Raw genomic sequence first — 16,461 nt, 5'->3', positions numbered from 1 at the left:
TAATTAATATTAAATCTTACAATAAGTTTCTTTTAATTTTAATAAAGACAGCTATATAATACATAATACTAAAAGAAAAGATTTAATGAAAAAGTCTAAATAGAATGTAAAAATTTACTGTTGTATATCTTATTTTTATTCTTATTGATTTTATAAAGTTGATTTTTTATAAAACAAATTAAGTATTAGTCACATAAAATCAGTCAGTTACTAAATTATGTTAAATCAATACAACTACTAAATCAACATTGATAGAACAAATACAGAAACCAATTAAACTTATAATTAAGTTTTCAAACAATTAATTTTCATTGTGTATTATGAAAAATTTTACTTAATAAGAAATATTTTTGTTAAATTTTGTTTCTTTATTCACTCTACTTTTTAAAATGAATTTAATATTTAAATACAGGTAACCCCCGTATAACACGGTAGTTACGTTCCAAAAAATTGCAGTGTTATGCGAATCTGTGTTGTACGAAACAAAGAACTAATACGAAAAGGAGGGTTAGGTTCCAAAAATTAAAAAACATGCTAGTATATTTTCATAATTAAGATAAATATCTTTATTAAAATTTTTTTAAGTGATACATATTAATATAAATTATACATTGTTTTCTTCGTCACTAAAAACACTATTAATTAACTGAGAGCATTTTTTTTTTGGCAAGTTATCCTTATCCTCTGAGCATTTTTCTGCATTATCTTCAGATCCATGCTTTACCTTTTGCAAAATGTATGTAATTTTAGATTGCTTGCTTCTAGTTAAAAGGTCTTTATAAATTTCCTTATATGGTGCTAAGCACTTATGAAGAATAAAGCAAGTATGGAATAAGGGAAAAACATTCGGCAACATCAGAAGCAGAAGCGTCGCGATCTGGCAACATTGAAACAAGTTTCGAGAAGGACCACGTGTATCGACAGAAGGCGAGAAGAGAAAATTTACATACTTAAGTACTAATAGTTCACGAAAATAATAATTTTCGTGAACTATTATTACTTAAGTATGTAAAAATTTATTACATTTCCTGTTGTACGAGGGTTTTACCCAATTCTCGAACTGTGTCAGAGTAAATCTGTGCTATAAAAGTACCGTGTTATACGAGGGATGGTACCAATTCTCGAACCGTGTTAGAGTGAATCCGTGCTATAGAAGTGCCGTGTTATACGGGGGTTACCTGTACTATATTTAAAATGTGTGATATTATTCTAATAAAAGTAAATACTTTATTAAAGTAATATATTTGATTATTATTAAAATTACTAAAATATTATATAGTGCCTGATGTTGTTTGGAATATTAATACATTGACCTTAGAAGAAAATAAATCATTATCCCTATCTATGGATGAGACTGATGGTGACAGATGGTGGGATCAAGTAGATCTAACAAAGTTAAATTTGTCATCAAATAGCTTGATTTCCCTATCTCCTGATATAAAAAATTTAACTGCACTTAAAGTTCTTGATGTAAGTTAATATTACTGTTTTCATAAATATTATTTTATATAAATTATTATGTATAAATTATTATTAAGATAAAGGTTTTGATGTTTTGTAATATGTATGATGATAAAAATATAATTACAATGATTTTTTATTGTAAACAATTTCCTATTCATTGATAATTATAAAATAATTCAAAATTTAATTTATACACCAACATTTAAAATATTCTTAAGAAAATAATTGAATTTTTGATTAATTTTTTTTTTTAAATTAATTTTAGTCTTACTGTATATGAAAATTTATCCTTTGCAGCAAAACTTTAAAAATATAACAGTCATAAAGAGTAGTATGTTTGTGATAAAAAGATAAAAAAATAAAGATCAATTCTAGTTGCAAAATATTGCAATTTTAAAAAATCCTTATACTAAACCCTTAGGAATGGATTGATCAACCAACCATTCAGTTAAGTACTTTTGAGTTTCTAGACAACACCAAAGGGTTTACATTGACACAACAATTCTGTGTAATAAGACCAACAGAAATATTATCTGGATTATTTTATATTGGTCACCAATAAACCAGTGCACAAAATCTTGATTTTTAGCTGAACCTTCGTAACTCAAAACTTTTTAACTAAAAGTTCAAATTTTTTTCCTGACCAATTCAAGTTAACCATGTTTCACTGTATTTCTTTATTAATGATATTAGTGGATTAACAAGAATACAAATATTTATCTCATGTATTGATATAAATCTTCTTAATAATTTTTGTTTATCAGTTTAAAATTCTATTTTTTATTCATAGTTAGTATTAAAACTTCAAACATAGTATGCAAATTTGCATTATGTTGTATGATAATTAATGGGTTAAAAATACAAAAATTGAATTTTAATCACTTTTTGTTTTAAGATACTAATTATTAGACCTATTAATTTTATATTTTAGAAATTTTTTCAAATGTAGTAAATTAAACTATTGAACTTATTGAAACTATGTAGAATTATATTTGTAATTTGATTGGGAAGTGCTAAATTTTCAGTTTGTTTTTTATGATTTAATAAAATATAATGTAAAAATAATAATTTATGTAAACTTTAATTTCAAAATATAATCTGAATTTATATATTTAGCTTCATGACAATCAACTTGTAAGTTTGCCAGACACATTAGGAGATTTAATTCATCTTGTTAAACTTAACCTCAGGTATGTAATTAAAAAATTTTTTGTGTATTGGTTAAAATAATAATATAATTTTTGATTTTATTTGTATTGTTATAAGAAAATATTGTGAATTCAAGCTTTATAACAAAACTTCTTATCGCTTTAAAGCATATTGCTTTAGAATCTATAAGAAGTTTTGTCAATTTTTAAAATTTTCATATTCTATCCATTACCTCACTAGTGTAGTGAAAATTCTATAAAATAATTTTAGCATGTATGACATGAATATAACATAATTATTTAATTATTTTGTTATTCATCAATAGGATACAGATATTATATAAACCATAATAACTAAACAAATACTGGTTTATAATTAATAAATAAATACAAAAAATGTCATTAATATTACATCTATTTCTCTTTTTGCATGATGGATATCATGCAAAAAGAGAAATAGATGAACATACATAAAAGAACATACAGTAAATATTCTCTTGTCAGAAATGAAGCAAATAAATGAATCTAACAATGCACAGAAATATACAGTTAGATGTAACATGAAGAAAAGCTGAATGAGAGGAGACAACATGCCACACACAGATGTAGCAGTCCAAACAAGATCATGACCTATGACCAAAAAAGTGTAAAGCACACCAACAGTACTGTACATAGCACTATCTAATACAAAATATGTCTTAGCACATAGAGATTACATTTTTACTTTCTTCCACATTTCTGATGTACAATATATGTAGTACTGTACTGTGCATACAAAAGATAAATGAACTCTTGATTTCAACAAAAAGTGTAACTTTTTTAACAATAACACAATTTTAACAAAAAGTTAAAATTATCAAATAAATTTCATGTCTGTGTATGAAAAATCAATTGCATAAAAAGAGAATTAGTTTTCGTTTGTCAACTGCATTATTTCAAAATCACATAAAAATATACCATGTAAAAAGAGGAATAGGTATATACTGAAATTTCTTCCAATGTTGTGACTATGAAATTATCAATTATTTTTTAATTCACATTTACTTTTTAATATTTTTACACCCTATATAAAAATTACCATATTTTAGTATAAATATATTTAAAAGTTTTTCATATTTAATAGAGTATGATAATGATATGTACAATTCTCCAAGTAGTATGTGAAGAAATATATATGAGGAAAAATAATTTAGTTTTTTTTACTACAATAAATTTTTGTACAATGCAATAATTCTACAATGCTAATGCTTTTGAATGCTAACTTTATGTCTCTAATTCTATAATAATTAAAGAGAATTTGTTGTAAACACCATATAAATTTTTACATGATTTTTTTAAAAGTAAATAAATGAATTTATCAATTATTGAAAAAATTACACTGGTGTGCAAAATTTAAGCAACAATTGTTTTTTGCTGTAACTCCAGAAGAAATCACCTGGAAGACACAAAATTCAGAATACATAGACAGTATTTAGTACTTAAAGGTTGAAGAAAGCATACTAGTGCAAAAATGAATAGAATGCTTACAGTTGAGAATCAAAGCCTCCTTCTTATTGTAATCACTGCACATGCTTACTGCACATGCTTACTGCACACACATGCTTACTGCACATGCACTGCGCATGCTTACTGCACACGTTCTATGTGCCCTCACGTCACCTGTGATGTCTTCTACCTGAATACAAATCACCTTTCTACTGAGTTGGGTATTTATTGTACTGATCAAACAAGCCCTTTTCTACAATTTCATGGCTGCCTGCTTAAAAATTACAATGTTGCTTAAGTTTTGCACACCAGTGCAATTAGTAAATTTATAAAAGTATTTTGATGGCAAATGTTAACATCTAATACTAATTGAGATAATTAATTATATTTTTAAATTATATTTTAAGCTTATTTTTGTATTAAATGAAAAACATAATTTCCATTTAATATTAAAACAAACATTTTGAAATAAAATATTTTGAAATATTTTAAAGTGAAAATAATTACAAAAGGAATTTCTATATAAAAGATTTTGTTTTATAACAGTTCATATCATGTATTATTTTATATGCTGCTGCTCGAGTTTTATCACCACCTATTTTCTTTAAATAGAAATTTTTATAACAACAATAAAATATTATTTATTACAAAATAAATAAAGTTATTCAATTTAAAACTTTATTATTTAATTTTTAAATTATTTAATTTTTCTATTAAATCTCTATAATTTTAAATTTTTATTTAAAAAAATTTTTAAAAGACTTTATTGAAATTATTTATAGATATTTATTGATTTTCATGTAATGTTTTTCAAGAAATAAATGAACATAAGAATACTGTATTTTAAAAATAGCAATAATATAAAATTTAAGCTAAAATTGTACAATATAAAATTTAGTATATTTTTTCATTTTTAGCCATAATCGTTTAGAATTCTTACCTTATTCAGTATTTGAATTAAAAGAATTACAGTTTCTTTCTTTGCAACACAATCAATTACCAGAATTATCCGATGACATTAGTAACCTTAGTTTATTAGAAGAATTGGTAAGTTATAATTTTATTATAAATATTTACTTTTAATTATTTTCATTTTTAATGTTAGTAAAGTTTTTGAATCTAAAATAATAATGTATTATTTAATAAGTTATTATGCATTGTAAAGAAATAAGTTCAATGTTAAATAACAATTCCATTTTATTTTTTACAGTGGAACCTAGCTTAATGAGCATAATTTGTTCCAGAATCTTACTCATAATGTGAAACACTCGTTAAGTGAAACAATTTTTCCCATATAAATTAATGTAAAATACGATAATGCATTCCATGCCAAAAAAAATACTCAAATGTTTTATGTATAACATTTATTCAAAGAAAATTATACAATATACATTGTTTAGGAGCATATTCATGCTCCTTAACAAAGTATATTGTATAATTTTACACATATTGTATTTCTTTTGGTGCGTAATGAACCAACCTGGAATGCGAATTTGATTTGCAAAAAGAAAAAAATCACAAATATTATGTCTGATAAACACGCCAAACGATATGTCAAATTCTTGGGCTATGTAAAGGCTATAATTAAAAATTAGAAATTAATTAATTTGACTAGAGGTAGGCAGTTATGCTTCCATCTCGTATTAAATTTAATAATTATAAATAATTACAGTACAGCATCGATTATCTGAATGCTGATCAACCGAAACATCGGTTAACTGAAAGTGTTCCAGTTGGCTGTGTTGTGTTGAATTGAACGTTTTTACTAGATTAACTTCTAAAATATAATCTTTTGTTTTTATATTTTTTAATATATTTATTTTGTTTGCACAAAATAAAGAAATAATTTTTAACAATACAATAGCCACGATTATTATTATAAAAATTTTTGTTAGGCTTAACACTGACGAAAATTCAACACAAAGCGACACACAACGGGGAAAAACATGGGATATATTAATATATTATTATTATTAAATTAATATACTATATTAATTTAAAAATATATATTTTTTTGTACATAATCGGTTATCCTAAAAATCGATTTTCCGAAAAACCCCAGTCCTCAATTGATTTGGATAATCGATACTCTACTGTAATTTATAATTTAGACATTTTTAAAATTTAATTTGGAATTGGTCATTAAATTCAATACAAGATGGCAGCATAACTGCCTACCTCTAGTCAAATTAATCAATTTCTAATATTTAATTGTAGCCTTTACATAGTCCAAGAATTTGACATATTATTTGATGTGTTTATTATATAATGGGCTATGATTGTCAATGTTTATATGTAATATGTGTGAACAGAAATTTGGAAAAATATTTGATCACGAGTGACACTAAGATGCTAACGGAATGAGTGCTAAACACAGACTGATGGAACATGTGCACAATCTGGGACTTCCCCTCTCATTATGTGAAACATTGCTCATTAAGCAAGTAATTTTTTTACAATTTGTTTTGACTTGTTATGCAAAATGCTCGTTGTGCAAGGTGCTTGTTAAGCGAGGTTCTACTGTATTTCAAATTAATATTGAAAAAATAGTTTCCTTACAAATACTGAATTGACTTTCTTCTTTAATTCTTGGAAATTTAGTTTAACAAAAAGAAAACAATACTAAATGATTTTTGTTCAAGAAATAAATAAAGACACAGGCTGGTACATTAATAGTATTTCTTAATTTGCTAATATATTTTCAAAATAATACCTTTGAAGTTAGTATCTATTATTAAAAAAACAATTTACCTGCAGTATTCTCAGTTAAAAGATCCTATCAATTTAGCAAATTTATTAATGCGGAATTTGTTTTGTAAAGAAGAGTATCTAGGTATTCTTTGTCTATAACTATATTAAGGCTAGAGTTAAAAATTATTAAGAATTCTATGAGTTACAATAGTTATTCAGCATCAAAATTTAAATATCACTATTTAAACAATAAAATTAAACCCAAGTTGTTTCCATCAACTACATTAACACCAGATAGAAAATTGTGTTTCTCTTCATCTCTGTGTGCTTTGCAAATAGTATAACATACAAGTTATTGAAATTATGCAAGAAACTTTCTTTTAAATTTCTAGTGATGTCATTGCTCACATTGCACAGATTATGCTGTAATGAAAATAGAGAGAAGACAAGAGTTATTAAACACTACACCATTAGAAAAACTAGGAAATGATACATCAGTGCAATGGAAAGGATAAATGTACAGTAATACCTCAACTTATGCTATCCCAACTTTTGCGAATCCGGAGTTACATGATTTTCAAATCTCGTGGATTTGTCTTTTGTTTGAGCGCCACGCAACTCTTGATTACTCACTCCCCCTACACTATTGTTCAGCTTACATGTTCGGACGTGTTGCGCCGAATCGACATATAGCTACAATTTATTTTGTGTTATTTATTTCTGTGTTTGTTATATCTATGGAGACTTGAGAGACTCTACTATGTCATCCAAACGAAGTAGAACTTATTCTTCTGCATCAAACGAGAAAAGAAAAACTTTACCTTTGGAATGTAAAGTTAACATTATTAAAGACTTCGATACAAAAATGAAAATTTGTGAATTAGCAAAGAAGTTTGATCTACTGGAATCGACAGTCAGAACAATTATAAAAGGTAAAGAAAAAATTTTTGAAGCTGTAAAAAATGCTCAATCTTTAAATTCAAGCATCATTTGTAAACTTCACGGTATTATCGCTGAGATGGAAACAATGTTAAAATTATGGTGTGATAATCAAGTAAATGTGAAAAATTGTATAATAATATAATTTGTTATACTTATGTAATGTATTATCTAAGATTTTATTAAACACTTTTTTTCTAAATTATTGTTTTCTTTAGTCTCAGGCCCCAATTAAAAATAATTTGTATGTACTTATATGCGAAATTATACCTCGACTTACGCGAATTTGACTTATGCAGTTATCACTTGGTCCTACCTATCGCATAAGTTTGGTGTATTACTGTATTACAGAACATGAAGGTGATATAAAGTACTGAAGGAAAATCACAGCTTTAGCCTTGGAGGCAAATTATAAACTAAGATGAAATGAAGTGAAATTATGAGGTCTCAGAACAATCTTATACAACTCTTTTTTATTTAGATAGAGAAAGAAATGAAGGAACATCAAACAGTTACATCACAAGAGACTTCAGAAGTGAGTCAAACTACTTTATTTACTGTAATTTCAAATTTAACTCTAATATCTCTTTAATAAATAAAAAGACATAGTCGTTTCCAAAAACTTGGTCGATCACCTTTTATTTCCTTTAAAATATTCCAGAATAAACTTCAGCGACCGGACCTTTCTTTTTAGGCCCATGAAACAGTTCCTTAAAACACAGAAATAATCCAATTTAAACATAAAAATTTGTAAAATTTGTGACTGTGTAGCCTAAAATGAAAGGTTCAGTCACTGAAGTTTATTCTGGAACATTTTAAAAAAAATAAAAGGTGATTGACCAAGTTTTTGGAAATGACTGATAACATCACCATTAAAAAGGTAGTCACAATAATTGAGCACTCTCTGGGTTCAAGGACAATGGTTCTCAAAACAATGCACATGATGACAGTATTGAAACTGCTTTTGTCCAACACTAGAATATATATGCCCTTGGGAAGGAATATACCAAGAAATATTCCCTTATTTGACTGAGAAACATCTGACTCAAATTAGACTGATTCTCACACAATGAAAATGTCTCTTTTCAGTCTGGACTTCACACAGCTCTAATCTGATCTACCTGTTCGGGTTGTTACCAATGGGATTTCATAGTGCAAGTAATCAAAAGCAAGTCAGAAAATGGTCAATTTTGCCTCTCATTGTCTGATTTATGGGGAGCAGAAAATGAGTAAGCTACTTCTGAAGGATCATAAAAATGACAGGAAGAGAGAAAACTGTGAGGGGCTAGCCAGGGATACGGAGTAGTTATTACTTGTGTACCACTTAATTGGCAACTATTCCTTGAGAATAGCCCTCTGATTGTCAAAAAGAATGGCTTTTCCTAGATTCAAGGAAAATCGAGGGTGGAGGGCTTTTACTAAATAGGTTAATTCAAACGGAATTGGATGATTGTGTAATCATTCTCTTCCTCACGTCAGGATTCCTGACACCAGTTAATCAATTTTAGATACGCGGATCAACACGCATGTGAAAATGACAACAAGGTTTTGATTCAGACACTCTAGAGACATTTCTTAAACAACAAAATAAAAGAATTTAATAAAACAAAAATAAACGAATTGACACAAAAATTGAGATAACAATAATTAAGCGATTGAGAGAGAGAGCTCACAATGTTTATAATCATACTACCTCTAGATGATTTCTCTTTATCTTCACCTTTTAGTTTCTTTACACTTCAGTTCAGGGAGAAGTCATGAGAAGCACTTAATTATATATTTTTCTTCTTTCCTTACTAACTTAATATCATTATTGAAATTGGCTGGATACGACTAAGGGCATTCTGGAGAAAAGCTGGAATACGTCTTCCTTCTATGGAATCTCAAGGCGTACTCCTAACTAAAGGAGTTGGCCTTAGGGAGACTTATGTGGAATACGTATCTCTTCTGTGAGATCTTCTGGCGTACTCTCCGAATATGGCAAAACTCTTTCTATATCTCCTCTTTTTCATCCAATCAACACTTTGGATTCTTTTACGTGAATAGAGGAAAGGGGATGTATCGAGGAGTCGACAGTTCCCAGGGTGTTGAGATTTTTGGTAGATAAGGGTAAAACAGAAGGATGTTTTAACTTCCGTTAAAGGAAGTGACTTTCTATCCATTTCTCATATTTTTAAAACGATATTTTCACATGAAAAATTAAAGAATATTTTCTCTCAAAATTTATTGTTATAATTTAATTATTAATTAGTCCCAGGGTCTATTCGGATCTCACAAAACCATCAGTTGGAATTCAATTTCTACTATCATAGATGATACTAAAAACATCACAGATAGCAGATTGTCTGACGTTACCATCAAAAATGGTCAAACATCTAATGACTAATCAAATTCTTTGTATTGTGATTAAAGTAGAGCTGATATGAAATAATGGAATTAACACTACCCTTCGAAAACAAAAAAGGCAGAAACTAACTATACCCCCTCTGCCAACATACTATTAGAATTCTTCTTTAGAGAAAATTTTTCATTTGTAATTATTAAGCACAGAAAAATAAGTCTAATAACACAACTTATCTTAAAAAAATAAATTAATTACTATTAAGAAAAATTGTATAATTATATTTCTCTTGAATCCACCAGCTTTACATTAATAATGAAAAAAAATTGTATTTTTTCTAAAAATATATATTGTGTAATTTTTATATATAAAATTTATATCCTAAATATGAGAAATTAACATGCTTTATATTCTTTGTAAATTTTGTATCTTAAATATTCATATATTCTATATTGTTAAATGGATATTTAACAATATAGTTTATCTAATATTATCCTTAACTTATTTAATCAATACATCTACACAATTTCATTGTATAAATAAATATGATATAAATACATGTATTCCTGTATTATACATGACTCTAACCTCAATGTGACTATACACGACACCTTAAGTAATCTGAGACCAAACATGCACAAGAAGAGAAAAGAAAAAATAAAAACATTGTCATTTGCTGGAATATTTTGTCTGTCAAAAGTAATTATGAAGAAACTCATTTTGTAATTCCTGATACTGACTTAAAACGTCATATCCTGTTCCTGTGACAACATTTTATAAAAAAGGTAGTAAAAACTTCTTTGAGGTCCTGGATGAAATTTGAAATTGTGTTAGAATGTTAATGAGTGTCTGACCAGGCAGTTAAATTCTCACCTCCTGAATGAAAAAAACTATGTAAAATCAAATAATAATTGAGCAAAATGTCTCCACTAGATGATAAAGTCAATAATGTCTTGTGGAGACTATATTTAATTAATTAAATATAATTGTCTCCACAATATTTAATTATTTAATTAAATATTATCTTATGAGACAATTATAAATTTAAACACAAGGCTTGAGTTATGAGAAAGGGTTTCATAGTTTGGTAAATACTATCTAATTGGCATTAGGTTGAATGTTGACATTGACTTCTTGTGGCATAAAGATTTAGAATTGTCACCTGGAAACAAGGATTGACCAGTTGGACAGTGATGAGGGATAGCATTGATCAATCAGAATGAAGGATTGGTGAAAGCCTTTAAGAACTTGTGTCTTATGGACACAACATTTTTTTTTGCAAGGATTCAAACTGCATTGACAAAAAGTTCTCATCTTGAGATCTGTTTTCATTAGAAGATCAGTATTCTTTCAAAAATTACATTCTAGTTATGTCTAATTTTTTAAGTTCTCTGTTCTGTGCTTTGAGTGGCTGACTGTTGGACTTACATCTCAGTCAACCCCAAGTTTCCATCTGGTCTGAGATTCAACCAGACAAAGTGAGTCCAGGACTATTGATTTACTAATGGTCTATTGTCAAGGGATTTATTGCCAACTTGGATCAGTGACATTCAGATTCTCTCTGGAATCAAATAAAAAATAATCTTACAAACTGAGTCTGTTCTAGGAGAAGAATCTGCAAGATTATTATAAGCAATTCTTTACTCCAAAACACAGGTTTTTTTGTAAATTGTAATTCTGACTCACTGCCCAAATTTCATTTACATATGACCTTTTGAGTTGCCTGTCATCCTGACATGAAGTTTAGCTAAATTGGCAACCTCACAAACTTATTACTTATATCTAGAAATCAAAGAATTTTGTTTGTATCTTTATATATTAGGAATAATAATGTGTTTCCACACAAAAATTTGCAAGTGTATGGAATTATGTTATTTGTTTACTGAAAGAAATGTATTCTTCAAAGTGTCATAAAAAAGGATATTATATATTTTATTTATGGCATAAATAATTTAAATTATCTGAGAGCAAATGCTTGAATATAAAGAGTTCTTTCAAATGCTATCAATTGAATAGGCTTTACTTGTATATAAGCAAAAGTAGTTTTATTTTATTTATTTTTTGAATAAAAATCATTTAGTATCATTGATAATGTACAGTTGTGTATTTTTTTTTTTTTTTTTTGTTAAAGTTGCTTCATATTGGTTTCAATATTAATTCTACAGAATAATAATTTTTCTTCCACATAGTGTTTTTTTTTAGTATTATTTTTTCAGATCTTTTATGATGCTACTTTAAGAAACATACAAGTATTTGAAATTAAGCTTTATTTTATCATTGATTTTGTTGATTTGAAATAAGAACGTATGTAAATTTTAAAATTTTCAAACAGTCAAAATTTGGAAAGAAAATTTTCTAAATTACCTATTTAATTTTATTATTTATACTTAAGAAACTTTTAATTGGTTTATTTCAGTTTATTGGTTTATTCTAAACTAATTATTGGAATTAAATAATTAGTTTAGAAAATTTTCATAGTACAATATAAAATATTTTGATAACTAAACAATTTAGAAATAAAATATTTAAATGTTTAAAATATTCCAAATATTATAATTTCTTATGAAAAAGAGACTTCTGACAACATACCCTCTAATGTGTGTAATTTAATAAATTGATTTAAATCAAAAACTAAAGAAATAATGTTATTTGTAATTTTATTTTATTGCTAAAGTTTTAAAATTATTGAAGAACTAAAATGAATAAAAATAATTACATATTAATATTTATACATACTCTTACAGGATATATCTTATAATAAATTAAAAACTATTCCACCAGCAATTGGATTTCTTTCTCGAGTAATGGTTTTCAATCTTTCCAATAATTGTTTAACATCACTTCCTTTAGAAATAGGTGATATGACTGGTAAGATGTCATTTAGTAAAAGTTTTTATTTTAAACCATTTTTAATATTAAAGCTTATAGTGCTTTTGCAAAATACTATTAATACATTTTATTGGAACATTCTTAGATTATTCTTTACATATTGTAGATTTATTTTGTGTAATATTCTTATGAAACCATTCAAAAGAAGAAATGCAATATGCAGCAGTTACATTTAAATTTATTTCAAAATTTTTTTAAATAAGTAATTTAAAATGATTATGATAGACTAGATACAGTGGCGTTTGCTTAATTGATAACATGCACCTAAATAATCCAAAATTACTTTAAAATACTTAATAAAATTTTTACTCTGAATAGAGATTTAATTTCTAAGATTTGGAGTTGAAATATTCCAAAACTGCTAAACAAAATTAAATAATTAATAATAATGAAACTGAATCATTTTTATAGTTTTAGTGATTCCAAAAATAATTAATTTATTATAAAGATTTTCAATATTAAGTTAATTAAATTAATTACTAGTTTAAAAAATTTATATACATGTGTTTTCATATATACATATAAATGCATTCACTAGTAATGTAAATAATAAATTGAAAAATCTAAAAATGTTAAAAGAAAGTACAGGGGTAGGAGCTAAATTTTTAAAATTAAAATCATATTTAAAACTAACATAATTTAAGGTTTTGTTTTTTTCTTTTATTTTAAATTGAATCAACATGGTATTGTTTTTACTAATAAAAAAATTTACTATTCGGAAGCAAGTCTATTAATATTACAGTTGAAAAATACAGTAAAAATTTTAATCATGAAGTTTAAATTGTATCTGTTGTTTAAAGTTTTATGTAGATTTAAAGTACTGTTAAGAGAATAATAGAAAAAAAAAATATTTTATTATCCAGTGTTTTTAGTTTTGATTAATTTTGAAATTTATTACATTGCTCATGTTTTTCTTCTAATCACTGAATTTTCTATAGAATACATAGTAATGTTTTCATTTATTTAATTTTTAAATATAGTATTAGATTCAGTTTTCTTTAAACTTACCCATTGTTTCAATAGCACATCTCTGAACCTTAAAACATTCCAGGATATTTTAATGCAAACACAAATGTTTTCGATCTGCACAGGAGATCTTCAGGTTAAAATGTTTTCAAATGGAATGTGGAAATCTGTACAGATCAAAAATGTTTGTGTTTGCATTAAAATATCTTGGAATGTTTTAAGGTTCAGAGGTGTGCTGTTTTTATGATATATATTCCAGTCTTACAGTGTTTGAACCATTGTTTCAAACTGCTTTATTTTATTTTTATATTCAAATAATTTATTTAGTGGTTTAAATGATAGGAAAAAATCTTTCAATCAAGATATTTTTAGTGAATATTTGCTAACTATGAATTGTGTTGATTCTTAATCAAACAGAATGATTAGGACTGTTAAAAATTTTTATTATATTAGTCTTAGTTTTTATTTTAGTAATATTGATAGTAAAACTGTTTAATGCAATTCTGTATATTTAATTTAAGATAAATTAATAATGTTTATGTAGAGCAACAGAAACTGCAGTCCTGAAAATTACTTTTAAAGTTACTAGTATGAAGAGATAAATTTAACTGTATTAATTTTATGAAAGTAATTCATGTTTAATTTGAGAAAATAATCTTAAAAATATATAATAAAAATAATTTTTTTTGTTTTTTTAGCCATTCGTCGCCTAGAATTGACAAATAATAATTTAGCAGATTTACCAGAAACAATTGGAAACTTATTACATCTAGAACAATTGTATGTTCAACACAATGATTTAGCATATCTTCCTTTATTTTCAAATTGTAATAATTTAAAGGTATTTTTTATTATTAATTTAAAATACACATAGATTTAATATTTAGCAAAAAATTTCTATATATAATATAAACAAATTATCAATAAAAAAATTAAATCTTTGTATTTAAAATATTTTTGAAATTCTTTTATTCAATTTCAACTGCTTCATAAATTAGAACTTAAAATTCATGTTACAGAATTCTTTATAAATTACTTTTGAATTTTAAACTTATTATAACATTTTTTTTAGAAAATTTTGAGATTAAAATTGTTTTATTATTATACAATTTTTTAATTAAAGTTTTTCTAATTTTGATATTATTTAAAGTTTATGTGGACTATATATGTTTATATATACACACACAATATATATAACATGTGTATATAAATAGGCTGCCAGGCAAACAGGAAAATTTTATTGTTAGCAATAAGTATGTAAATGAGGGGAGTGATCTCACTCAGAATTGTGACGTCACCTCACAGTATAAAGACCGAACCTCAAGTGAAGATGACCGAGGCGAGCTTCTGTTAGCAACGAGAGAGGTGTCCAATAGGATAAAGTAGTTCCAAGGCAATTTTGAAGTTATTCGATTTGTGGATTGAAGATTAGAGAAAGTCTTGAGAGTTGAGGGAAAAGGTTCCTAGTATATTGAGGTGACGATTAGGACCTTTAATTTATAAGAATTATTGTACATAAGTTAAGTCTTTGAATTTTTTGTCGAATTCCAAAGGGGAATAGAGTTAAGTTAGAAAATAGATTGATTTGAGTTTTGTCGGGTTGATTCTTATTGATTTACGTTGAATAAATTGTTATTTGATTTTTACTAAATTTTGTATACAGTTGTTATTAGAAATTTTATTAAATATTGGATTGTTTTTGACTAACTTTGTCATTATTTAATTCGGTGTACGCTTAAAGTCCAGGCCTGACACATTAAAGCGAATCTGCGTAAAGTACCCGTTAGGTAACGGCTATTTTCGGCACACGGTCGTGTTGATAATTGTTGGAAAAAGTGGAAAAATAATATAGTACTTTACAAGTCAATCCAAAAATTGTCATTGGTTGTTGGTGTGAGTGAGAAAACTATGCATAGAATCATCAAGGAGGACCTCTGCTACAAGTCTTACACAATTAAAGTAAGTCATTTGGTTCAAAATTGGTTGTTGGACAATGTCGACATGTTTTGATCAAAAGAATTCTGGCTTCCCAACAGCCCAGATTTGAATCCTTTGGACTTTTATGTATGGAGTGTAGTTGAAAGGGTCACAAACAAGTCCAGACATCCAAACATCTCATCATTGAGAGCTGCTATTGATGCGGCATTTGCTGGTATGGACTACGACATATTAAAGCACACCTGCGCATCCTTCAGATCAAGAATGGAGGGGGATATATTGAGTAAATATATTTTTTATGGCCTTACAAACAATGTGGTTAAAAAAGTTTGTAAACCTTTTTGCTTTTTGCAATAAAAAATAAGTTTGGAAAAAGCAAAAATGTAGCTGAAGCACACAGAATTCTTGTTGAGACTTACAGCGACCATGCTCTGTTGGAAACAACATGCAGAGATTGGTTTAGATGCTTCAAAAATAATGATTTTGATGTTGAAGATAAAGAACGATCTAGCACACCAAAAAAGTTTGAAGACGAGGGATTGGAGGCATTACTTCATGAAGACTTATGTCAGACACTAGCTGAACTTGCAGAATCATTAG

General features: G+C 26.6%; 1 protein-coding gene across 1 annotated transcript in view; it reads left to right on the top strand.

Annotated features, from left to right (window-relative positions):
- Nucleotides 1-16,461, top strand: part of LOC111613972 (leucine-rich repeat-containing protein 40-like) — a 46,070-nt gene that overhangs the window by 16,506 nt on the left and 13,103 nt on the right. The window contains exons 2-6 of the mRNA XM_023355323.1: nt 1,280-1,470; nt 2,581-2,654; nt 5,015-5,144; nt 12,813-12,936; nt 14,622-14,764. Coding sequence (XP_023211091.1) covers nt 1,280-1,470; nt 2,581-2,654; nt 5,015-5,144; nt 12,813-12,936; nt 14,622-14,764 — 662 coding nt within the window. The remainder of the gene's footprint in view (nt 1-1,279; nt 1,471-2,580; nt 2,655-5,014; nt 5,145-12,812; nt 12,937-14,621; nt 14,765-16,461) is intronic.

Source organism: Centruroides sculpturatus, unplaced genomic scaffold (genome assembly GCF_000671375.1).
Source record: "Centruroides sculpturatus isolate CEXI.00-Female unplaced genomic scaffold, Cexi_2.0 scaffold2043, whole genome shotgun sequence".
Taxonomy (NCBI): domain Eukaryota; kingdom Metazoa; phylum Arthropoda; class Arachnida; order Scorpiones; family Buthidae; genus Centruroides; species Centruroides sculpturatus.
Note: the sequence above shows the minus strand (reverse complement) of the source record. Positions and strands in the feature narration are given on the sequence as shown.